Source organism: Dermacentor variabilis, chromosome 8 (genome assembly GCF_050947875.1).
Source record: "Dermacentor variabilis isolate Ectoservices chromosome 8, ASM5094787v1, whole genome shotgun sequence".
In the NCBI taxonomy this organism is placed as follows: domain Eukaryota; kingdom Metazoa; phylum Arthropoda; class Arachnida; order Ixodida; family Ixodidae; genus Dermacentor; species Dermacentor variabilis.
Genome location: NC_134575.1, coordinates 125,762,762 through 125,790,213, shown reverse-complemented (window position 1 = coordinate 125,790,213; position 27,452 = coordinate 125,762,762). Strand labels below are relative to the sequence as shown.

At 44.4% G+C, this 27,452-nt stretch overlaps 1 protein-coding gene across 1 annotated transcript in view; it reads left to right on the top strand.

The window, feature by feature from the left end:
* The first annotated feature begins 2,846 nt into the window (after positions 1–2,846).
* The window catches only part of LOC142591263 (glutathione hydrolase-like YwrD proenzyme), an 82,536-nt gene continuing 57,930 nt past the window's right edge, over positions 2,847–27,452 (top strand). The window contains exons 1-3 of the mRNA XM_075703601.1: positions 2,847–3,018; positions 6,031–6,184; positions 18,468–18,621. Of these exons, the coding sequence (XP_075559716.1) occupies positions 2,907–3,018; positions 6,031–6,184; positions 18,468–18,621 (420 nt within the window). The 5' untranslated portion in view covers positions 2,847–2,906. The remainder of the gene's footprint in view (positions 3,019–6,030; positions 6,185–18,467; positions 18,622–27,452) is intronic.

Sequence of the window (27,452 nt, the reverse complement as noted above, 5' to 3'; positions counted from 1 at the left end):
CCTCCCGTTGTACTTTCGGGAAGAGTAAAGCAAGGGGGGGGGGGAGACAATAGCTGGACATGCGGGGCCTGAGGTGAAGGTAGCCAACCTGTCTTACGGGTCCGGTAACGTGGTAGACATAACACGGCGCGCAATAATTGGAATGCGACGCCGAGTGGATGTGGTCAATGAACTTGAGTGATACCAGGAAAAGGGCCCTTATTCAACAGCTCCTCCTCGCCCCAGAAGTTCGGAATGGCCGGTGAACTCAATTCGCTGCCCATGAGGAACGCTGATGGAACATGTAGTGTACTGGTGACGAGCCTCGTGTGACGAATTTCTGGATCCTGGAACCTGGAGAACGTACGTAAAACAAACGAAACAACATAAGGCTGCACCACCTGCAAGCGCAGGCTCTTCACCCCGGACTCACCAGGCTATTACAATGTCGAAATCAATCCTGGTTTTGTTTTTGTTTTTCCCGATTTTTAGAAAGCAGCTCCAACCACCTTTCTAAGCAGCGTTCCATATCTCTCCAAATGCCGACAGCTGGAGGAGAGAGGTTGTTCTCAAGGGAGCTTCCAGAGCCGCATAAAATAATTGATCGGGACCAAGAATAATTACCTGGAACCCTGCCAGCCCCCCATTGCACTTTCTGGAAGAGTCAAGCAGGAGGGGAGACAATAGCTCGACGTGCCGCTCCTCAGGTGAGTTTCGTCAACCTGTCTGATGGGTGCGGTAACGTGGTAAGCGCGCCGACACACCCTAACTCAAATGCGACGGCGAGTGGATGCGGTCGGGGAACTTGAGTGATGCCAGAAATAAAGTCCCTATCCAACAATGCGCAAGACTGTTACATTTTACACCAGTTTTGTGTGGCTTTTTGCGCTAACATTTATAGCACCGGCAGGTTACCGTCTGAAGCAATACAGTACTTGCTTCTTTCGAACACTTGGGCTATTGCTACTTTGACCAACGACGTTCGAATCTCGCAGCAGACTCGGCGTATTTTTCCTTTTCAGACGCTTGGTGTGGTAGTTTCGCTGTTATGCACGCGTTCTTTGACGTTAGCCCACAAGAAGAAGTACAGCGGTGTTATATCCAGTGATCTTGAAGGCCAGAGTACAGGTCCGTGGCGACCAATCCACTGTCCAGGAAAGACATTGTCGAGCCACGCTCGAGACTTATTACTACTATGCACTCGAGCACCATCGGGTTGGAACCACACGTTACGATGGTGGGCAAGTGTAAGATTTCAAGAGACTTCTTTCACAGGGTGCTTGAGGATGTCGTTGACGTATTGTTGCGTCTTTTGTGTGCTGTCAAAAAACATGGCCTTATGATGTGGCCATCAAAAATGCCGCATCACCGAAAGGACTTCTTCTCGGGCAAGTTGGTGCTTAGATTTCCAGGGTATACTCTGTGGCGCAAAATACATTTCTTGAAAAAGGACTGTCTTCCTTTCTTCTGTCTCTTTTCAAGAAATGTATTTTGCGCCACAGGGTATACCGAGGAAATACCGCATCACACTTTAAACGAATACTGGTATTGGTGTCGTGTTCGTGCCAGCCAGTGGGGAATCCTATGACTCCGGTAGTGCGCGTTATGAACGTTAACTTGTGCACTTCTAGAGAAGTTAGCCTCTTCTGTCGAAAGCACGCGAATGAGTAAGTCCGGTTGTTGTTCACATTTCGTGAAAATTCAATTGGCAATTTAGTCAGTTTTCAAAATCTCGGTCATCAAATTTTTGATGAAGATGTAAATGCCACGGGTGTGCATGAACTTTTTTTTAAAATCCTCCACACTGATGCCTTCGAGGTTCCGCCCTCCGCACTGGCGTGGCGCGCACTACCATGAGGTTTAGCAGCAAAGAAGGCCAAAACATTCATCCATGTCGCGTTCTTGTGAAGCTAACAGTCTCGCAAAGGACTTCGTTTGTTCTCAGTATTGTTGACAGACTAGGGCGTCCTCAACGATGCCACATCCGGAGTAGCTTCGCTGCCTTGCTCTTGTTGCCCTGTGCCATCCTGAGAGCCAATATCATTTAGCTCTTTTGACCACTCGTGAAGGGCATGACTGTCTTCTTAAAGAGGAGGCCACTGGCGTGGTATTGTTGAGATCTCACCGACACGTCAATCAATAAGGATTTACGTAATCCACAACAGCATATGCTGGCCGTACAGATCCGCCAAAACGCATGTAAGCTTTGCTGCGAGAGCTAAACCGAATAAAATGAACATACCTTTCGGGCGTGCCTATTTACAGAACAACATGCGTGCGCAAAATTACCCTCCCAAGTGGGCGGTCACGGTTCCGCGACTTCAAAATCCCCCCTCCCGCCCAAGGCTCCGTTACGCTTACCAATGCGTCAACGGCGTATTCTGATGATGCCTCGACCATCACATAGCCTCAAGCCTTGTATCGAGCTGCCGTCGCTGGTAAAGCCGCGTATGCGCGGCTATTCGCTTGGGAGCGGTTCAGCGGCGGCGCGCGAGCGCGTTTCTACGTGATATTTTGGATGTTTCGCGTGTTTCCGTTCTTTTATTGGAAAAACCAACGAGGAAAGGCTGAGCACGAAAGAAATGCTACATTCGGAGGCTATTTGAGGTGACCTACAACATTGTAATTGATATTTTTTTTATTCAAGCAATAATATAAAAATTCGCTAATTAAAAGCAAATAATTACTACTTCGTGATTAAGAACATACTGGTTGTAATTACACATGACTACCGCAACCATTCTGCCGGTACAATTTCTCTACAACTCTGGGGCTTTTTTTAAAAGGTTGATCCAAGTTAACTGGGACTCCAGGTGGAGTTGTCACAGTTGTTTGGCTTTTCAGGAATCGCGTCCACACATGCGTTGTCGAAACAGCTGCGAAAAAACTACGAGATTCCGAGCGAACAGACTCGAACAGACTCGACAATGGCCTGCCTGAGCTACAGAAGCCTTAGGCGAATCTCAACTCGATTTCCCGCAATTGTACCAAAAGCGGCTGTGGTCAGCGATGAGATGCTGGCCAGCGTGGCTGGCCTCGGTAAGCTCCGCATTTTTTTCCATTCATTCACTTCTCGAACAAACTATGAATAGTATTACGTGGCTGTCAACTTCGCTGAGCTTCTGTCTGCAAAATCTTGTTGCCAATTGGAAGTACAGTGGAACTTACCATATTTCGTGTCAATAAATGCTACCGGCTGTTAAACATTGCTCGGGGAAACAATAAATATTACACAGGCAGTTATGACGTTTGTGGCGAAAGGATAATTGTTGATTTCGAGACTTGAATAAAGGAGTATGAAATGTGTAAATTTATGTGCTTGGAGTATACAAATACTACTTTAGTATTCATAAAGGTTATGTCTGTTTCTGGAGTGGAACTTTCTTATTATAACAACGTTACCTTGTTATAATCGTGTTGTTTCAACGACTAATTTACAATTTAACCCATGCGAAGCTGTTCATAGGAAGCCGGCGCCTAAATAGGACTTTTCGTCTATTTTGTTGCTGTCCCCTTCATATTTGAAGGTATTGAAATAATATAAACTTCAGCCTTACTTAGACAAAGATGTTAGAGACCGAGCAGAAGATGACAGTGACCTGCAGAGAGATTTCCAGCGGTACATCGATAAAAACTTTGAACACTCCTTTGACGTATGTAAAATATCTGCTATATGGGAAGTAAAAAAAATACAAGATGCAGTCCCTTAATAAGTAACGTCCTCACTCGACCGCATCGGAAATCTTTAGTGTAACCCAACAATTAACGAATCACCTTCTCAGATTGAAACTCTGGGGAAATCAGCAAGTAATAATAGCCGGCATATGATTAATGCGTCGTGAAAAGTGTTTTAGGTGGTAAATTTACACATATTTAGAAAGAACTGTGGCTTCATATGCGTATTTTTGTAAGGGCAATATTTCTCTCCGTACTTGTTAAAATTTTTCCCAGCTCAAATACTTCCGTTGGTTGCCTGCGTTCTTAATTACTTGTTGGAAGTGGTTGTCTATGTGCTATATATGCAATGAATGTTGTTTTTTCCTTGGGTAGAATCCAGGAAAAATGAGTTTATGATGTTGACCAGACCGACTAAAAAGTATAGTAATTCCACTACCTAATCAGACAGCATGAAATGCTGCCTCCGGCACTATCAAAGACCAACATATTGTGCGTTGATTGTGACAATAAGAAAACAGTATGACAACAATGCAATATGCTAACCCAGGACCGATTCGGTCGTTATAACGGTGGCGTCATTCATTTCTTACATAATGTTCTTATGAAATATTCGGTTTTCTAGGCTTTTTAAACATCCGTGAGCCTCTTGCAGCGCTAAAATGGTTCAAAGGTGCGCTGATTGAATTAAGTTCAATTTGACTGAGGAAGCCAAAAGTCTCGCGCATTTCGAAAGAAACTATGGCACTGACCTTAGAGGGTACCAGCCCATACGTAGTAGTATAGTGCGCCGTAAATCATTTTGAATAACCGGTGTATTAGATAGGATGACTGCAGTGCTAATTTCACGATAATGTTCCCCATAACATTTTTACTCGCGTAGTTCCGCTTCCTCCTCGCGTTGGCAAAGATATACACCGCTTCATGTGCCAACCTGCCATTGATGTAAAAACTTGTGTTTGCGCACCCAGATAGTGGCTCGCCGCAAACACATACTAGATAGCCCAACTTGTATAGTTTGTGGAGGTTATGGAGTTTATGGAGCGCTAGTATTGGCTTACGCTATCACTGTTCAGCAGCTTTATTGAACAGTCCTTACTTGAACACAACGTTACGAATACAACCACTTTATTGGAGATTTCTCTCTTCTGCTTGAGCAGTTTCTAGCGGCACAAAAACTGGGATATGTTGTGGGGAAGCATGTGGCCTGAGCGAAATTTCAATTCACACGTGAGAGAGAGGTCATGTCTAGAGTCTGTGCATGATGCGCCGGTCAACCGGCCTGGAGACAAGGTGTTTTCTTTGGGGAGGGGGGGGGGAGGGGGGATATTTCGCATTCGGATTTTGGGTTCGTCGATTCTAGGTGTCTGCTTACTTTTCAACAATTAAGTTCGGCACTACGAGGTATCGTAGTTCACATTGGTGAGCAAAAACTACACCTCAAAATATAGCTTGCAACAAGAACGACGATGTAAGTTAGCATCAGAACATGTACAGAGCAGTACTATTGCACAATTAGCCAAAGCTGAAAGAAAATAACCAAAATTACGAATATTAAAAAAACATTAAGCGCAACGAAAGGCGTCGCTCTACTCATAAATATGTCTGGGCCAGTCTCGGAGATAGTGCGGCCCGAAAATGTGTGCCCATACACAAGGTAATGTAATCTAAACAACAAACAACATGACACATAAATTTGCCCAAGAACACAATGTATTGGATATAAATGCTGTTTACTCACCTCTTTGTTATGAGTGTTGATGTCTCTACTATGTGATCTACTTGTTTTAAAATTTTTGTTGATATGCAAAACGTGCTGAGCGAGCTTGGACGAGATGACTCTATTATTTTTATAGTAGCGTTGTTGAACCTCAAATTCCTCAATAATGTTCGTGCAACTAATGTAGCGAAAGCTTTTGAAAATGACAGGAACTGCAAGCTGTCTAGCAGTTTGACGCTTATTGGAAACGAAAAATGGCCCCGCAACCGCTGTAGTCTTTCCTTATTTTGAAATGCTACAGTTAAATGTAGGATTGCTACATTAAGTAAACTAAAATTTCTAAATTCTCTAGGTGGGATTAAACACATTCCAGCCACGTCCAATTTTAGTGCACAGAATTTAGAAATATTTAGAATAGTTTTTGCAAAGATACATATAGCAAGAATGTAAATGTATCATCATCATAATCGTCATCAACACCACTACCACCATCCAAAGCGCATTTTATGCCCACTGCCGGACAAGGGCCTCTACCTACGATCTCCAATTATCCCTTTTGCATGTTCTACAGTACAATCTTCTTTTCAGGAGCAATAGCTTGTAGGCGTACGAAACTACCCCTAATTTTCGTTCCTAAATTGTCATCAAACCCGCAGATGTGCTGCGCCGTGAAGGCAACGCTGCTGACGCGGCTCTTGCCATGGCAGCCTGCATGCAGGTTCTTCAGCCATATGCCACCGGCATTGGAGGTGACTGCTTCGCCCTGCACTACGACGCCCGCACAAAGAACGTTCGCTGCGTCGATGGATGGTGAGTGGCAGGGGAGCGCGTGCACAGCCCTCATACCCTCATAGCTCGACATTTGTCAGTTAGTTTCTATGTAACTCAAAGGAACGTTCTCGTTCCGAACGCGACAAAACTTTTGACCGAGCTATTGACGTGGAGAACAGCAACTGATGGGCCCGGCTTTTGTGAGGCACGAGCACACGAATATTGTGAGCACGAATTTTGTGAGGCAAGAGCACAGATATTGAAGTCTAGGAAAGCGCAGTAAAGTGGGGGTCAGGCTACCGATAGCGGCAAGTTATTTGTTTTGCTCATTTTCCTTTAGCACAGCACTTCTACATTATACATAAAAAGTCAACAGACCCTCCTCCTTTTCCATGGTATTTCTTACGCGCCGAGTACATGTGTTTTACGCAACGGAATATTGAATAACACAAGACAAAGTACGTTATTGCAGATCCTTCGGAATACCGCGCGGCCGAGCTGTGGTGGGAGGCTGCTAATGCTGTTCAGTGGTTTCCTACCACTTAGCTGGTTTTGCGTACATGTATATTTCTAGAAAGAAGAGTGCCAACGCAACTGGGTACACTTCACCTCGGTAAGCCACTGTTATTCTGGCAGGCTCACCTATTTCAGCGGTTACCTATCATTTAATAACAACAGCGTACCGCAGATACAAAGAAGTTATATTCGAGAAACTGTCCGCGACGATCTCCGTCTGGTTGAGAGGGGGACTCAACCATATCTTAGCCTTCCCGGTAGCTGTAATCTCATTAATGAACGGATTTAATCAAATAAATGTGTCACAGTGTTCGCAGGAAGGTTGATGTCGCTGAACAACGATTTAAGCTGTGACTGATAGCAAACCATGTCATGGTCGCTGAAATCATATCGCGATTCATCTAGGCAGGCTAAATGTCTTTTGACAGCCGTACGCACCTGCTAAAGTTCCACATGGCCTTATTGCATGCACGAAGCTCAGAATGTACGTAGTTTAACTTCGAACGTGTCTACATAGCTATATTTGTTCGTATATCTTAACTGCCTAATCTGTCTGACCTTCCTATGAAAATTTATGCCACTTTTAGAGTTCTTCATACCGACTGCTATGAGTTCATCTTTTTGTAGTTTTTTACGCCTGCAGATCTGTGTCTTGTGAATATCATTATCTTCTTCGTAAACTTAGTTTTATTCCTTTGCGTGTGGAGCTTTTAAACAATGTGTCACAAAAAGAAGTTCTTCAAAACGTCAAGCACAGAACTGACCCAGTTGTTAAATGTCAGCTTTGTGGTTCCATATATAGGATCCCATACTTTGCCGATAATGCTAGTAACTGCCACGCATGTTTATGACAAGAGCTTTCGCTCAAACATAAGACTGACATCCTGTTGCAGTACTCAGTTGTCACAAAGTACGTTTTGAGCAAAAACAGCTAATTTTTTAAGTATTATGTGCCAAAACCGCGATCTGGTTATGAGGCATGTCGTAATGGGGGACTACAATTATTTAGCAGAACTGGGGTTCTTCAACGGGCCCCTAAAGCAAAGTATACGGGTGTTTTCGTATTTCGCCTCATGGAAATGCGGCCGCCATGGCCGGTCATTTTAATGGGAACATGCGAACATTAGGGTGTAGCTTTGCGTGTATTCAGCTGAAAGACAAAGCAAAGTTTGAGAAGATACGTCGTACTGATGCCTTCAGTTTACCTTGAATACCGTTGTTTTCTGATTGGATAGCGTTTATGTTTAAGAATCTGCAGGGAGATGTAGCATGGAACAAAATAAGTGCTGCAAATATTGCGCTGGAATCGTCAGCTTAGTTTTTACACAATATAATTAATTGAGCGATTTGAAGCGTTCGTTTTGCTCTGGGCGTCATTTGCCATCTATGTTCATTCCTAGGAGCCCGCATGGTGGTAAAATACCCGGTTCTTCTCTTCTAAGGTACATGTTTAAGTCATGATGCCGGGACCCTTTCCCAAAAGTTTATTAGAGGTGTGGACTGTCATGAAACAGCTTAAGATTATAAAAAAATGCGTGCATAGAGATGCTTCACAAATTCACGTAAACAAATAATTGATTTCTGTGTGAACACATCAATAACCACTTAATGAATAAAAGGCCCACCTTAGTTGGAGACCTATCCGCCGCGGATGCTTAGTGGCTTCAGCGTTCGGCTGCTAAGCACGAGGTCACAGGGTCAAATACTGCCTACGGTGGCCGCATTTTGATGAGGGCGAAATCCAAAAAGCTCGGGTATTAGGATTTCGGTGCACGTTACAGAACCTCACGTGGGCTAAATTTTCAGAGTCCCTCACTACGACGTGCCTCATAATCAGATCCTCGCTTTGGCACATAAAGCCCCATAATTAATTTTTGTAGATGGGGACCATTGACTCATTTTGAGCACGTGTGATTTTTTAACGTGCACCTGAAAAGTACACGAGCACTTTTGCATCCCGCTAGTAATAGGAATGGAACCAACAATGATGGAAATGTAATGGCTCCATAGGTGTTAGTGCCAGAAGAATGAAGTTTTAAGATAATCGAATTTACAGTAAATGCTGCAAAGTCGTATTATACAGGTTGTCCCACATAACTTGAGCCAACGTTTTAAAAAGGAAAGGAACGCCGGACGCAAGTGGAACCAAACGCCCAATGTTGGCACTGGCCTAGAGGTAATCAGGTCATATTTATTTTCCCCTCAACTAGCGGATTAGTTATGTTTAATTGAGCAACTTTTTAAGTATTAGCTGCAGACCCCAAGTGCTATTCGCATTGTTCTAGAGAACGTTGAGAAACTCCTCAAGAAATATTTTCCAACATGATATATCTCACGTGGTCCTCTTTCCGCGTTCCAAAAAAGCCCGCGAAATATGAAAAAAATACCACGTTACGGGGCACTTGCGCACTGTTATTGTACCGGTCGCAAGCGTGCGATCGATGAACAAGGACGGTAACGCTCAGCCAGCAGCATGCATTTGCACGATCTTGCCATAAGAGCCGCACGTCCAGATGTCTATACCAGCCATAACGCCCTGTCGCGGGTCAGTCTCGCTGCCGCTGTCCTTATTCCTCCCTCCGCGACCCCTGGCTCCGTGAAACTTAACCGTGACCCCCGTGCTCAAGCATTGCAGAAACTGAAGACCTGAACTTTTAGGTTACGTGCACGACTAGAGCGAAGCTAGGCAGAACGGTAGCAGGTTGGTGGAGCATGGGCAGGTAATGGGTAAAACCGACGCAGCAGAAAATTAGTGAATAACAGCCTTGCAACCCTTCGCTCGCAGTTGCCGTACAAGAGGGTGCGGATGAGGAGAGAGATGGGTAGAAGGGGAAAATGGGATGTGAGAAGGCAAGCAAAGGTTGCTACTAGAGACACGACAGCAGTAGAGGGCAGACTCCACAAATTTAAGTTCAAAGTATGGCACAGTACGTTACTATTATTTCTGAAAAAATAAAAACCAAGCAAATTTCTCAGGCGGATAACTCACGCAGGCAGTAGGCAGAGCCGCACCAAAGTGTACCGTAAGGTCTAGGCGACACTACGGATCTGGTCGTACGTCAAATAACTACTTTTGTGAGTACCATTGTAGCTTTACTGCTATGGCACTGCACGAGGTCGCCGGTTTGATCCCCACCGCAGCACCATCATTTCAATGGGGCGAAATAAAAACACTTGTGTATTTCGATTTATGTGCACGTTAACTAACACCATGGTGCCAAAATCGATCCGGAGTATGGCCCTACGGCATACCTCATAACCCGATTGTGGCTTCAGAACGCACAGCCCCATAACACAAATAAAGCTTAATATTTCTGCCACGATCGCATGTGCTATGTGACTAAATGACTACGCTCAACCCTGTGAGAGGTTATTAAGTACGGCGCCAAACAACACGTCAAGCAAATACCTCTCCCTCTGAGATTTGTGCCTACGCAGACAAACAGCAGTAGTGCACGCAACGTAAGGCTTGATATTAACTCACCCCTATCGTGTTGGACCAACCGTTAAATAAATTAAACATTTGCCGTCAGCATCGTCCCTAATTACCGCCAATTACACCAAACAGCATACGAAGCTTCGATTACATCGATTCCCACAGTGCGTGGGATCCGCATTTATTTTTATCTCAGTTCATTGCACAAATTTAGGTGAAGCATTGACAGCTTTTCGCATGGAAAAGTGACATGAATCGTAAAGTGCCTAGGTTTCTCTTTTGACCAGTGAAGTTCGCATCCAGTTAAATGTGCGTGCCTGCGTCTCTCATGCCATACCCTACTGGTGAGGTGACCTCTTATCTATAATTTTTAATGCTAATAATACGTAAGTAACGCGTAAATTATTTCCTATATCATTTGTTCTCTCCTTGCTTTACCTAATCCAAAAGCTATCCTTTACATATCTCGAATTAAACCTACGGTTTCGAGTCAGCACTGTTTTCGTCGCCTTTTTGTAACGCAATAGCATTCCTAAGATATTCCCCGCCCTTTCCGGCATCTATCTATCTATCTATCTATCTATCTATCTATCTATCTATCTATCTATCTATCTATCTATCTATCTATCTATCTATCTATCTATCTATCTATCTATCTATCTATCTATCTATCTGTCTGTCTGTCTGTCTGTCTGTCTGTCTGTCTGTCTGTCTGTCTGTCTGTCTGTCTGTCTGTCTGTCTGTCTGTCTGTCTGTCTGTTATCAAGGTGTTTATTGACAGGGTACGCAAGGAGAGAGAGGCCCAACTCGGTGCGGTAGTAAAAAACCCTGCGAGCAGTCCTAACCAGCCCCATCCCTAAAGCGCTGGTGATGCGCCTGAGTGACCGGCTTTTCTTCGTTACATTTCATACGCTGGAGATGCCCCGGGCTAACCGGCGCTTCTTCTTCGTTACACTATGTTTGTACGTATATTTATGTTCGCATGTAACCACTTTCCCCCCTATCTGGCTCAATGGGTAGTTCGTGGTAGAATGGTTAGCTCATCGGGTTGCTGTGCTCAGGTAAAAATGTCCCAGAGCAAGATCGGTTCAACTTGGCTCACTGACTATGTCACTATGTGTGTACTATGACTATGACTCTATTCAACGAAGCTCTTTCACGCTGGCATGTGCCCATATACATGTGGGACTGTGTAGGCACCAGTGTTCCAAGAAACCCTTTGACGTGGACTTGGAGCCCTAGGTATGTGCAGCTTGTTCTGTTCTGAGCTTCGATAATGCTCTTTAATGCCATGTTGGGTAACTAGATATGTGCACTGAAAATTTGTCTAAAAGGTGCCCGTGACATTGATGGATGCTAAGCGGAATCAAACCCATGACAGAAAGGTGCCTCAAGTAAACGGCCTCGTCTGATTAGCAGGCTGTGGCAAAAATTCACTGGTGTATGTGACCCTTTTCAATGAATGTCTCACCGAATTGGGTCATTGAGTACGGATCACTCAATGTGGGCAAGCAAAGGAACAATTCTCATTGTTCACCGGCACCGGCATGCCGCACGTTTCGTCTCGAGGGCCACGAGTGGATTTCTCGGCAGCGCACTGGAAGTAACAGCGTGTCCAAAAAGAAGGGTGACTGAGGAGTCTGATTCCCGCATGACGCACTTCCAAGCACTCACACGCACCGGTGTGCCATGCATTTAGGACGCCACACCAGGCTTCGGGATGGCGGCGCTGTGTGCCGTCGAGTGTTCTTAGTGTCCTCAGCCGTTACCCGAGGGCTTTTGCCTTGATGTGCTGAACCTTCATGTCGACTATGAGGGCGGGTTTACTTGCTGCTACAAGACCAGTCGTACATACACTCACTATGGACTTTCATCGCATGGTCTGGTACGTGAAGTCAGGGGGATGTACAACAACGTTATCACGGCAGGTCAGCGTAGGAAGTGATCTAAAGCGCATGCGTATAACTATATCTACATCCACGTGGCATATGGCACGCAAGAAAGATCCCCAGGAGTATGCCGCCTGCCATTAATGCCATTAACTGCCACCGTGACTATCGCGCAGGAACTTGAGGAGCACCTGTGGTTGAAAAAAAAAACGTACGAGCTGTGAAGAATATATTAAGCACCTGAGACGGAGTATGAAAATGCATGAAGTTTAGACGAATACAAGCTTGGATTGCGTTGTAAAGGATGCTGGGACCCGGAAATACACGTGCATTTCCAAGCGCGCAAGGCAGCAAACAGGCACCATTGCAGGGCTGTGAGAGAGCTGCCCGCCGACGAATGCCAGGAGACTTGCATTTTATACGTCCGACGTAAAGAGGCCCCGCAAGTAATAGTGCAAAGAAATGTTGCCGATTGTGATTACTGTCGGCTCCATTCAGTCACCGTGTCTTCTTGAAACGGAGTAAAAAAGTCTGCTCGATGAACGCTTGTGTTTGTACTGTGAAAACTGTGAACTTATTTCTTCCTTCTCCTCTTTCATTTCCCTTTTCCCGTTCTCCAGTGCAGGATAGCCTACTGAGCTCAGCCTTGTTAACCTCCTTGCCTTTCCCTTGTGTGTTCTCTCTTTCTCTCTCCCGCTCTCTCTCGCTGGTTGTATCTCCGAACTCTCGATCGGAAATATCATCACGAAGAACATAGCGACGAGGACACCGGCCGCCATTTGTCCTATCTCGAGGGACACCTTGTAAGCACTTTAAAGCAACTGTTCATTTTGCCGCCAGCACTACCGCCAGAAGCTGCTCCGGCCTACCCATGCAAGGGCACTGAAGATAGTGTAGACAAGTGCAAGCGGGTGATAACACCACTCGCACCTGACCGAGCCCTTGTGCGCATTGGGGTTATGCAACCGAAGGATTGGACAATATCCCAGCGGGACTCGTGAAATATTTGAACAATACAGCCCGAGAGTGCCTCGCCATTATATTTACCGGCATACTGCGTGGTGAAATCATTCAATCGGACTGGCAATGCGGACGCATTACGTTCTCGTTAAAGGGGGCTGGAAACACAAGAGTGCTAAAGTACTACGGGCCGCTCACGGTCAGCAGGGTTTTATACCACCTGTTCGCGCAGGTAGTCAAAAAGTGGATCGGCGTATGGGCCGAAATTAATGGCATTCCTACTCAAAAGGCAGAACCGCTTTCTGGAGGACAGTCTGTTTGTGCTTAGCCAGACGGTGGAGGGAGTGCAAAAAGAGCCGTGGATCTTCGTGGGATGCGTTCTGGACGTTGCGAAAGCGTCTGACAGCGTCCCGCAAGTCCAGATGCTGCACCGCTTGGTCGAATTGGGCATCTCGAATTGGGATCGATTAATCATCTTCGTCAGATGTATGCAACAAACGTTGTTCCCTGCTTTAATGGGCTCACGACAAGACCGGTGGCAGCACGCAGAGGTCTGAAGCCAGGGTGCCTTCTGTCCCCCTTACTTTACATGGTACACATGTCGATGATGAAGGCTGCTCCGGAGTGACCTCCGCTTCCAGTTGAAGTGCATGGTGGACGGTCACCCGAACTCTTGGAGATTGCTGGGGCTGCGGATTGCGGAAGACGAAGTGCTGTTTTCCGAGAACGTAGAACATGTATAGCCGTCGGTCTCTTTGGCTAATGCCCACCTATCTCGGCTGGAACTGAAGTTGAATGCCAGGATGTCTATGGTGCTGCAGTCCTCCTGTTTATAAGAGGAAGCCTTAGCTCGGACCAAACTCCGACGCGGCCTACACAAATAAGAGTAAAACGCAAAAAACGTTTTTCTGCGATAACCCCTGGGCTGATATTAATAAAAGGTGTTGCATTTCAGAGAAAATGTTTAATTCTAGTGACTGTTGGAAACGGAGCTTTGATTTATATCCTGAATTTTGTTAAAAGATTTAAAAAAATTTGGAAGTTCGAAAAATATAGACGCAGGAAATTTATAAAAAATAATAGCTCTCCATTAAGAATAGATATCGCGCTTCTGTAAACTGCATCTATTAGATCATTCAAACCAGACAAATTGCGTCTGTCAATTTATGTTTTATGCGAATTATTACGTTGTTTAAAAGGGTTTTGCTAAAGCTGTATTCTCATATTACAAAAAGTTTATAAATTGATGAGTAACACAACAATTTTGTCTGATTTAGGTGTACTCTGAAATGCAATTCATTTAATTGGGATATTTATATTCCTTGCTGAAGTACAAAGTTGTAAACTGGGTAGTTTCGTTTCCCGAAAATTTAAAATTTTTGCAAATTTGCAATAAAAACTGACGACCTAAATCGAACATTATAAACCGACAGTCACTAAATTTAACGTTTTTCTTATAAATGCAGCAAACCTGATCAAATTTGATGCAGTGTTTGCCGCGAAAAAATTATTGGCCTTTTACACATATTTGCATTGGAGCACCCGATCTAAAGCTTCTTCTTAAGGTGACACACTCGTGATTGTTCCCAATGGTACCACTTTACCATGGGTAACGGAATACCGTTTCCTTGGTGTAATGCTTATTTTGTCATAAAAGGTTTTCGAGCAACACGATGACCACTTCAAACGGGCTGCTAAGAGAGCATGCAATTTGCTGCGAAGACAATGTCTGTGGGTTGGAGTCGCCCTTGAAGGTGGTACTCGTGCGTGGTCTCAACTTTTTTAATGGTGTTGCATGCCTCTCTGCGAACATGCGAGGATGAATAGAACGCAATGAACGCTAAGTTGGGAGAACAATTATGGGCTGAGGGGGGGGGGGGGGCATGGGTGCGTCACTGTCGAGGCGATTCAGGGCGACATCGGCTGGCCTTCTTTACATGCAAGAGAAGCGACCAGCAAGATTTCGTTCGACGGTCGTCTAAGCGTAATGAACGACAAAAGGCGGGCTCGACAAGTATTAGGTTATCTATATTTTAAGGGCGCACAAGCTCAGTGTAGTAGACGCCTATTCATTATTCAGTGTAAATTTGGGTGTTTCGCTCATCTTGTGCAGGAAGACAACGAACGCCAGTGGGTGAAGGCATTGACGGCTCAGGCTAGGCAAGAGTAGCCGCATTATGGCAATCAGCAATGCTTTATAAATGAAAGCTGCAATCCTACAGGACCAACAAAACAACAATTGCAGCGGAAAACATGACAACGTCAATCGGGGCGGTCTTTGTTTACAGGCTCGCGCAGGAACTCTACACGATCTTGTGTATCAACGGCACTGTTTTTTTATGGGGTTTTACGTGCGAAAACCACGTTATGATTATGAGGCACGCCGCAGTGGAGGACTCCGGAAATTTTGACCACCTAGGGTTCTTTAACGTGCACTTAAATTTAAATACTCGGGTGTTTTCACATTTCGCCCCCATCAAAATGCGGCGTCCTCGTGCTCAGCAGGAAGACGGGGAGTGATGGCGGCGAAGTGCCGGGCTTGCGGAGAAGAGGTAGAGAACGCGGATAATTTGGTCCTGGGCTGCAGAAGCCTCACGTGAGCCTAGCCACACAGAGAGAATCACGTTACTCGAAGCGCTGGCAATTCCCGTTGTCATTCAAGCATATGCTCGTGATGAAACCGATGGTACTCCTGAAGCGTTCGCACTAGCAGCGACCACCACGAAGAAAAAGCTGCAACAGTGTTGGAGTCTAGCGAGCCCACGTCCTTCAACAGAAGTTATTTCATACAGTCAATATGACAATTAGGATATTGCTACTTTTTAGTGCTTTGCATGTTTCTTTTCTTTTGCGACATTGCTATTCTGTTATTTAATACTTGTTATCATGGCTAGAGCATAGCACTAGCGGCCGCCCGTTCCAGAAGGTTAAAACCAACATTAGCATCGAAGCGCGACACTGGAGTCCCGATGCCGTGCACGCCTCGTACATAATTTGTTTCAATGGTGGCAATATGTTGTGTGGCTATATTTATCCATTGCTAAAGCATTGCGATTAAAAGGTTTCTGTAGAATTTGTTGTTGCTTGTTTCCTCGCGCTTTTCTTTATATGATAGAGCCACACCAACTAGCCCAGCTCCCAGTCTTCATGCAGAATCGCTCATTAAGGTTTTACTAACAAAAACAAAGCCGATTAGAAACCCGCCAGCTGCAAGAATGAGCACCCTAATATTAAGGATACAGCCTGCTGGCTGTGAGCTTACCAAAGTAGGAAGCAAAATCAAACTATTTGCACTTTAGTAAGCCACCTTCAAAAGCGACCGAGACTTAAAAGTTTGTAGAACACCAGCAAAAGAAAATCGCTTTACTGCGTCATTGAATATAGATGGCTCTAGACAGCATTTTCGAGGAGCCGCCTGATTGTCGTCTGGTACTACCGCAACTACATAGAAAGTGTATTCTGAGGTGCACTCAAGCATGTCGTCACTCGCAATTCACGACATTCCAGCAAAAACCGCACGCATAAGAACACCCAAACATAAAGCGCCGAATTCACAAAGCTTTCGTTCGTAATTCTTGTTCTTCATTGGCTGATCACATACGCTAATAATATGTCCTACATCATTATTAGCTGGCAAGAACGCTTTTAGCGTAGGAACATTTCGTGAATACGAGTTCAGGACCCGTATTCATGAAGCGTCTTACACTAGAATTTTTAATAAACAAATCTCAGCCAATCTGGATGCTGCACAAATCTATAAGCGAAGCAGGATGGCCAATGGTAAAGAACAGTTACCAACGGAAACGTTCGTGAACAAAGCCCCAGAGGTGAAATTCGCAGAGCTTTTTGTTTGTAAGTACCCTTTTAAATTGGCCGACCGCCTTCGGTAATAAGTGCAACATCAGGATTGGCGGAATCTTTTCTTTAATAACAATTCTAGCCTAAGTGCACTTCGTGAATACAGGCCCAGATTTTCAGTCGTTGAAATATGTATTGTCGAATAATTCGGGATAGCTGACAACATTAAAAATAATTGTGTGGTTTATCATCCCGAAACTAAACAGTGGGCAGTGAGGGACGCCGTAGTGAATTGCGGAGACTCAATTTTTACAGGCCCGCCAAACACCGTACTGAAGCCTTTTCGCGTTCCACGACCAACGAGAAAGGGCGGCCGCGGTCGCAGTATAAACAGATGACCTCGGCTTCAGCAGCGCGATGCCTTAGCCGTTAAGTCAGCTAGGCAGATATCTCAAAGAATTTGTTTGTCTTATCAAACGATACTCCACAAATCGTAAGAAGACAACAAACACTGACACGAAGGAAACATAAGGGAAATTACTTGCGCTTAATAAATTAAATACAGAAACAATAAGAAATGGAATCGAGTGGAAGAAATAAACAGCTTGCTACAGGTGGGGAACGACTCCACAAGCTTCGCTTCCTTAGTGTCGTATCCTTGGTGTCCTTGGTGTAAGTGCTTGTTGTCTCCTTAGGATATGACTTATAAGCAATCGGCCCCTTGATTAAACCGCTTTCTTCTAGTTTATTAGATTTGTTGACCGTTGCCTTCATCCAAAAATTTCAATTTCTCGTGACGCCTGTGGCAGGAAGGATGTTCCACATCCGCCGCCAAGGTCTGTGAATGGTGGCGCTGGCTAACACTCCCGGGGTTCTACTAGGAAACATGAATACCCAAGAAAGTTGACGGGGAAACGGCGCCGCGGTAGCTCAATTGGTAGAGCATTGCACGCGAAAAGTCAAGGTTGTGGGATCGTTCCCCACTTGTGCCACGTTGTTTTTTCATCCGCTTTCATTCACTATAAGTTATCGTTTCCTTATTTCACCTATTATGCACAAGTGAGTTGCCCTATGTTGTCCTTGGTGTCAGGGTTCGTCAGGAATGACTGATAAAAAATTGGACCCGTCGGTTAACCCCCTTTCGTCTTGTTTGATACTTCCCAAAGACATAGGAAGACATAAATTAACTACGACAATGACAAATGTGCTAAAAACATTCATAGATTTAAGAGCGTCAAATACCTCGCAAAATACTGCAGGTGACAAGCGTAACTCCTTACCAGGCACTAGAGAACATTTGTAGGTCAGCCTACGTCAAAACATCGCTGGAGCACCGTGTGCATATGAACTAGCTGTTCCAAGCGGTGAACAATGGTAGTGCGAGCACGAAAGGTACAAGTGTCTTGGCGTGCAAATACCAAGTTTACTGTGTGTTGTGGATGCTTGGCCGTGCATGGGCGGCTGTTTAGGTCAATCAGGTTAGTAACACCTTTTCCCGCCATCGCTCACGAAAAAAGGGCTCGCCCAGACATATATTAGAATACCCTATAAGCAAGTTGGAACTGCGACCTGGTTTACTCATTCGCTAAAGCTGCCTGCAACCACAACTTCATTAACGCTATATAAATTTCACCCTCCTGTCAGTAGCATTTAAGCGGTACTTTCTGCGTTTGAGAATGGTTGTCATGCTATATACATAATAACATACGTATAAAACACGCAGCGGTAGGAGCCCAGCCGCGCTTACGCTGGAGATGGTGGAGTCTAAAAGCAGCTACGACTGGACACGTGAGAGGTACATGTACGGCTTGCAGGCGACTGTTCCCGGTGCAGCGATGGCCTGGTTCCACATCGCTACTCGTTTCGGCTCGGGAAAGGTGCGTCTTGCTGCGTGCATGCTGTCAGCGTAGTGTCACCTATAATGAAATTGGTATTACAAATATTGAGTGGTGAGTGAATCAAATGATTTACCGGCCCTCAGTGAAAGTGCTCTAGAAGTTGGAGAAAACTAGAAAAAGAATAAAGTATAACTCTATGCTAAATGTATTGGATTATTGTATTGATTATTGTATTATTGTATATGTATTGGATATTATTGGATAATGTATTAGAAATTTGGATCAAACAAGTGATAACAATATAACCGCTATTTGTTTTTGCTAAACCATTAAGCAAAAGGTCATACTTTTGGTTCCCTGTGTGCGATTCGGTACTAAAGCAAGTAGTTATTGTTTGTTGTGTAAATTACACTATACACTCATTAGTAACGTGCTGACTTGCACTGCTACGTGCCTACGTTGGCCACCCAAAACTATATGCGTCGCTGGTGAAAGTAGGGGCTAATTTTTGACCACTGTTTTATTTTCAGCTTCAAGTTCCTATGATTGTGATAAGTTGTAATGCCAAGATCACTCTATTTCTTCATATAAGTAGAGGATGCATACGTCAAAGCGGGAAAACACAAGATACCTGCTGACTGGATACGACTTCATTGCTGCTCAAATTTCTGGTTCACAATTGAGACGCTTGGCTTAGAGGGAAGTACAAAATTTATACTTACAGTTTCATAATATGTGGGATCAAAATTCAATTGCTCATGTAGGCAATATTTGACTGCACATCTAATAATGTTGATTTGGCAAAGTCGCGCCATCTACAAAAGAAAACATTTCATAAGTGTAAATTCATTCGTACACACATTCAAAGACGCGCCAAATTGCAAATGGCGTTGCTGAAGCCAGTAATACCACCAATGTTTATTAGGTGATTGCATTTTTTTACACTGCGAGGAACACGCTCCTTAGCTCCAGTATAAATCCGATAGCGCTCACAAAGGGAGCTCTAGTGCTATCAGTTTCCACTAAAACTGAAATTACTTGCACACTGATGCCAATCAGAAACATGGTAGTCGTCGTCGTCGTCGTCGTCGGCGGCGGCGGCGGCGGCGGCAGCAGCAGCAGCAGCAGCAGCAGCAGCACCAGCAACAGCGGCAGCAGCGGCAGCCGCCGCCGCCGCCTGGTTACGCCCGCTGCAAGGCAAAGGCATTTCCCATACTTCTGCAACTACCCCGGTCATGTACTACTTGTGGCCATGCTGTCCCTGCGAACTTGTTAATCTCGTCCGATCACCTAACCCAGGATTCGACTGAATCCTTCATGACTGAAGGCATCAGCCTTTATGACTGAAGCCTTTATGAAATCCAGCCTGGTCCTTTGGTTGACAGAAGTCTAAGGTGTTCCTGATTCTATTTGCGATTACCTTAGTAAATACTTCGCAGGCAACAGACTGTAAGCCGATCGATCTATGATTTTTCAAGTCTTTGGCGTTCCCTTCTTTATGGTTGTGATACGTGATATGAAAAGAGGTTAATGTCAACCGATAGGCAGTGTTGATTGTGTTTTGCGGCGTTGGAAGCTCCTATAATCAGCAACACATCTTCGGGTGGAGCTGGCAAGGAGGGGCCCAGAGAAGCATCAGCGGATCCAGTTCAAATCTTCAGGGAGCGGTTTCTCGATTTTCTTGTTTTTTTCAAACATATTATATACACAACGTGTTTTCATGTACACTATTCTAAAGCCAAACTTTCTTCGCCCACTTTGCAGGCTTTGGCGCCAATACTGGATGGCTTGCTCAATATGTCGAACAAAGTGTTCTTGTATTGTCCTCTACAAAGGTAAATTTGCGCCGAATATAAGTGCATGCGAATGGGCCCACATAAAGTGAAAGTTTGCGAACTTCGGTAGACTGCGCAACAAATCTCTTTCTACCTATGCTTCTACATATAACGTAGACTATCATTTAACTATAAAACACGCCGAACTATTAAAAGAATGACGACTTTTGTTGTCACAGTGCACAAAGCATACGTGAAAAGGACACGTATTACGAAAAAAATCTGCAACTCCGACCCCCAGGTTGGAGTGGATGTGAAACGAAGCTTGCATGAAGCGGTTCCTGAGAGCCTACCAAGTTGCCGCTTTAATTTCTGCGTCTTTGGGGTAAAGGAAAATGGCGCACACATGTGCTCTTGCGTAGCCGTGCTAGACAATGTAACGCGTGTTATATAGGCTTGTGTTTCTTCATTCCTTCCTATTTATTTTAAATCTGCGAACCGCTTCTTGGTTGATCTGTTGCGGAGACCTGCCATAGTATTCAAATCAGAATCATCACCAACACGGGGCAACCACTGCAAAGTGCAAGATGGCGTTGGCATGACGCGCCAACCGTTTCTTGGCGAACCCCCGTTGTGTGTAGATCAGTGTCATAGAATGATAGTCATCCTCATGCTAACAAACGGACACATTACTTGGCCAAGTCCCCCCTGTGGGTATGTCCGATAGTATGCAAATCATAATTATGGACACGCAGCCATCATGGAAAAAAGATAGTGTTGAGCACGCCAAAACTGCCCGTGCCGTTGGGGTATACAGAGCAGGCGAGCATAGGCATGCATTCAGAAACTGCACCATGTCTTGCTGTTGCTCATCATCATAAGCGTCGTCGTCGTCGGCGGCGGTGGTGGGCGGCGATACCGAGCACCCACACGCTGTGGAGATGGGGCGGCGTTGCGTGGGAGGGGGGAGGTAATCGGGTCTCCTTTTGTCTTGGCCGCTAATGACGATGACGATGCCGCTCGTGTAGGAAGCGCCGGAGGACGCCGCGCATGGCAGGCTGCTAGGGGCTCCGCCTCACAGTATAACGGTGATACGCAAGCGCTGCTCTACGCAGCCCCCTGAGGACGACGGCCACTTCTGGAACGGTCGGCGTTCCATGGGACGTCGGGACGTTGCGTGATGGCCGCACCGTAACATACAGCTCACCCTAACGTACAGGGTGACCTATTTTCTAGGTTGTTTTGTAACAATCAAAGGAGTTTATCAACCCCAAATTCAAATACAGGCAGCTACGGGCGACAAACATAGAGGCAATCTGTTGTGGTAAATGAATTCATTTTGGAAAATCGTGCTCGCGCTATGTTTGTTCACCACTTTTCTTCCTCCTTTTGCTGACTGTGGTTCTCTTGCGTTTTGAACATAACTATTTATTCTTCTCTTTTAAGAAATAGAGGCTCTGGATGAATACTTAAATTGTCACTAAAATACAGCCCCTTTCAGTATAAAGGATACATGTTCAGTTGCAGCAGGGCAGCTTTTTTTTTATAAAAGCAATTCTTAGCCAGTTTTCAGAATAACAGAGTATATCTATACGTGTACAGGTTGTACTATCTAACTACTACTCAGAGGAAGAGAAAACGAACAAAAGAAAGGTAAGCAGGTATCACAGAAAAAAGTTTCGTTTGATAGCCGACGCAGTAGGTGAGCAAAATGCCGAAACATTTTCCTGTCCGCTTTCAGATGACCGGTCCCCAGTCACTCCAAAATGTTTAGTAAACAAAATTTATTCAGGATCACAAGCAAAAAATAAATAGAAATGTGAAGATATGACCCACACTTTAAAATCAACGTGAATCATAGCTTTAGTTGAGTCGTTATTTAGTGTTATAGAAATGAATGTTGTCCATGAGGTTGCATACTTTCTTTTATGCAAAGTGGGATGTCATGTAAAGCTTATGTTCAATTACCACAATGGTCAAAATTTTGTTCTCAATTTCTACGTTTATGCAATGCATGGTTCAGAAGTAATGGTAAAATGCATAGGCTATATCACCAAATTTTGTATTTAGGCTACCGGTATATCAATGACATATTGCAGATGGCGGTAACGCTTTTAGAGAAATCGCGAGAAGATTCATTCGTGCTTTCAAGACAATTTCTCGCTTAGTTAATCAGTAGAAGATATTGTAGAAGAAGTAGAAGTATAAGAGTTAACCACGCCATACGGTTGTACAAGGGCGTTCAAGGTTATTGAGCGGCATGCTCTAAGGCTTGCGGCGTTTTGGACCTCCTTAACTTCGACATCAATGGAGAATACTGCTGCTGTGAAGCTGTATAGGATGCTGTGATTCCTAGCTTGCCTAAGTGTGCTCGACAGCAGTCAGAGAACACAGCGCAAAAGGAACAGTCAACGAAATATCTATATAAAGCAAGTTATTTCAACACGACCGCACCCTTCGCATGCCGCTTCCTCGTTCCAAACGCAGAGGGCTAGGCATCGTTGGGCGGCAGCGCCACCTGCTACTATCAGCGCAGCCTGTTGCAATATCGTGACTGTACCGTCGTATATCTACATCTTCGGCGCAAGCTACTGTCCACGCCCTACTGGAGCGCCTTATGGAGGTGTCTCATCTTTTGGAAATGATGTATCCACCCCTGCCTCCCGCTACATCGCAATATGTAATAAATTCCAGATTGTTTCAAAATACAGCCAGTGCGCATCTTGCACATAACACATGCCTATAGCCTATCCTAGAACGCGTAATACAATGCATTACAAAACATTTTTTTCATAAATTCCTTTCAAACTAACGACTGGATGAAACGATAAACAAATGAAAGAAGAGACCGACCTTCTGGCCACATGAACTTTTGTGTTTCGCCCGCCCGTGAAGTAACGCCCAAGTGATGATAACGCAAGAGTAAATCTAGACCATCTTCACCATCATCATCATCACCCAGTTTGATGCCCACTGTAGGACGGAAGCATCCGGCTGTGATCTCCAATTATCCCTGTCATGCGCCAACCGTTTCTAACTAGCACCCGCGAATTTCCTGATTTCATCGCCCCACCTAGTCTTCTGCGGTACTCGACTGTGTTTCCCTTCTCTTGGTACCCATTCTGTAATCTTTGTAGTCCAACGGTTATCTAACCAGCACCTGACATGATCTTCCCACCTCCATTTTTCTTCTCTTGATCCAAACCGCTTTGTTTCTGCCTCTTAACGTTATGCCTAGCAATCTTCGTTCCATCGCTCTTTACGCAGTCCGTAACTTGTTCTCAAGCTTCTCCAAGTCTCCAAGTCAGTCTCCAAGTCTCTGCCCCATATGTCAGCACTGGTAAAATACACTGGTTGTACACCTTCATTTTCAATCAGAATGGTTAGCTTCCAGTCAGGAGCTCTCAACGTCTGCCGCATGCGATCCAACCCATTTTTATACCTCTATGAATTTACTTCTCATAATCAGGGTTCCCTGTGCATAATTAATATAGGTAAACGTACTCCTTCACACACTATAGAGCCTGACTGTCGATCCTGAACCCTTGTTCCTTTGCCCGGCTATTCATTATTATTTTTGTGTTCTGCATATTAATCTTCAACGCCACTCTTGCACTCTCTCTGTTAAGGTCCTCAATCATTTGTTGTAACTCGTCCGCAGTGTTGCTGAATAGGACAATTTCATCGGCAAACCGAAGGTTGTTGAGATATTCGACGTCGATCATCACTCCTAAGCCATCGCAGTGATTAGGTTTGAGTACTTCTTGCAATCACGCAATGAATAGCATTGGAGAGATTGGGTCTGCCTGTCTAACCCCTTTCTTTATTGGCATCTTCCTGCTTTTGATGTGTAGAATTAAGGTAGCTGTAGAACGTCTGTAGAGATTTTCCAAGGTATTTACGTAAGCTCTCTGTACTCCTTCATTGCGCAATGTCTCTATGACTGCTGGTATCTCTATTTAATCAAATGCATTTTCGTAATATATGAATGGCATTTAGAGAGGCTTATTGTACTCTGACGATTTCTCGATAACCTGAATTATTACATGGATGTGATTCATTGTAAAGCATCCCTTCCTGAAGCCAGCCAGTTCGCTTGATTGACTAAAGGCCAGTGTTGCCCTTATTCTATAGGATATTGTTGTATAAACATTTGATATAATACCAGGAGTAAGCTAATGGGCCTATAATTTTTCAAATATTTAATATTAGCCTTTTTGTGCATTAGTGTAAAATTTGCATTCTACCAGTTTCTGGGACCCTTACAGTCGATAGACACCTCGTATAAAGATCCGCCATATATCCAAGCAATATGTCTCCTCCATCTTTGATTAAATCAATTGTTAGTCCATATTCTTCTGCCGCTCTTCCTCGTTTCATGTCTTACAAGGCCCTTCTGACCGCATCGCTAGTTATACGACGAGTTTCTGTATCCTGTTCATTACTGTTTCTAATGAAGGTACCCTGACTCCTCTGCGTGCTGTACAGGTCAGTATAGAATTCTTCCGCTGCTTTTATTATACCTTCGATATTGCTCATCATATTACCCTGCTTATCTGTCAGTGCATACATCTTGGTTTGTCCTATGCGAAGTTTCCTTCTCACTGATTTTATACTGACTCCATTTTTTGCGACTTCTTCAGTCTTTCCCGCGTTATAATTTCGAATATCACTTATTTTCGCTTTGTTCGTCACTTGTGATAGTTCCGCGAATTGTGCTTTATTTCTTGCGCTGGACACTTTCATTCTTTGTCATTTCTTTGTTAGGTCATTTGTTACTTGAGAGAGCTTGTCTACTGTTTGCCTCGGTACATTGCCTCCCGCTTCAATTGTTGCCTCTGAAGCCAGTCTAGTGACGGTTTCATTCATTAGCTCTATGTCATCATCTATCTGTTCTATGGCTGCATATTTGTTTGCAAGTACCAGCCTGAGTTTGTCTGTTTTTATCCTTACTGCCTCTAGGTTGACATGTTTCTTCTTGACCAATTTCGTTCTTTCTCTCTTAAAATTGAGGTGATACCTAGCCCGCACTAGCCGATGATCACTGCACTTTACCCTACCTATCACTTCTACATCCTGCTCTATGCTGGGTTCTGCAGAAAGCATGAAGTCAATTTCACTTAGTTTCACCGTTAGGGCTTTTCCAGGTCCACTTTATATTGCTACGCTTCCTGAAAAAGGTGTTCAATATTCGAGGCTTATCCCTTTCTGTGAATTCTACCAGCGTCTCTTCTAACGTTCTTAGGATAGACACTGAAGTGGTGAATTGTTTGTTCACCAGCATGATTTTCCCCACTTTTGCATTGAAGTCGTTTATTGCTACAGTATACTGAGTTAAACTTTTCTCATCGCTAATTCAACGTCATCGTAAAACTGATCTACTACCTCATCCTCGTGACTGGATATTGAAGCATACGCCTGTACTACCTTTAATCTATGCCTGTTATTAAGTTTGATTGCTACTACAGTTACCCTCTCGTTAATGATCTAGAATTTGACAACGTTGCCCGCTGTGTCCTTAGGAATTATGAATCCTACCCTGTATTGTTTCTTATCTAGGAGACCTTTATAGCAGAGGACATGTCCGTTATTCAGCAATGTAAAAGCCTCACCAGTTCTTTTAAACTCATGAAAGGCGATGATATCCCAAACAATTTCTGATAGTTCCTTAAAGAGTCCTGCTAAGCTAGCCTCACTTGAGTTGGTTCGGGCGTCAAACGCTGCAAGGGTCAGTTTCCATTGGCGGCCTGTCCCGATCCAGAAATTCTTTGCACCTTCTGCTGTGTTGCAGGTCCGACCGCCGCCTTGCTCAGGTGCTCCACAGCTGCTGGGGACTGTTGACCATTGGGTAATTGAGTGAGGCATTTGGGAGGGGATGGCTGAATACAGCACCAGGGAGGACAATTCTTGTTCTTGTGAGCGAGTGTCTTGTTGAAGCTTTGTGGACCTGCCTAATTTGGTTGTACCTGGATTAGTATTGCCCCACTCGCTCTCGGTATCTTTTTCCCGTGAGAGGCGTCACTCCAAGCCTGCAGATGTTGGCTAGATAAGCCAATGAAAATGAAGGCTCACAGAGGGTTAAATTTTATGTCTTGATACCACTACGTCATTCATCTGAGGGCATTGATGGAGCTCGTGGTGGTACCCACCTTTGCCAAGCTCGGGCACTCCTGCTTAAGCCTCCAGAGGCGGATTTCATAAACATTTTCGTTCATAAGTGCTGTTTATCATCGGTTGTTCGCATTTGCTAATTATAAGTGCCATACTCTTATTGGCTGGCTCGAACTCTTTTAGCGTAAGAACGTTTTTGTGAGTACTCGCACTGAAATTTTTGTCCGCTTGAGTAATTTGCTCCGTTTATTGAAGATGATGGCGTCTTGTAGAGAACAGAGGGGTCTGAAAAAGATTTCGCATCTTGCTATTTAAACAAAAGAAAAATGTTGCAGAAAAGCGGAGGCCGATTGTTACTAAGCGGACGTTCTTTAAATACAAAAAACACATTTTCTCGCTACGGGTGAAACTTAAGGGAGCAGCATTTTCTATACAATATATTTCTCTCTCAATTCTGCAGGCCCCACAGAAGTTGATTGAACTCGCGAAAACTCAGAACTCCTTTAAGACTTCAGCGCACAAAATCTGTATTGACTCGGAGACGTACGTTTACGATAGCTTCATTAACGCCGTCTTTGCCATAAGAAGGTAGTTACGCCGCGCCACATGTGCGAGTGATTACCTAAAAGAAAAGCCTGTTCAACGGGGTCTTTCATCATTCCTGTCATTTGAATAATGAAAATTCACTAATCCAATTTTTAACTAAATACCCTATGGCACATATTGCAATTTACAAATCCTGGTGCGTGAAACGGCAAGGAATATTCATTTGAAAAGTATTGTGCGGGTAATAACATTTGCGAGATATGCGCCGTCAAACATGCTTTCTAATTGCACGGTCGTTCCGCTTACTTTCTTAAAAAACGGTCATTTTATGCACTGAAGCAGAAAAGTAAAACGCCAATGAATTTCTGCCAACATTCGCAAAATGATATCTCGGGACAGGTGTCATGCTCAGATTCTGGTCCAAGAGGATCCGCGTAG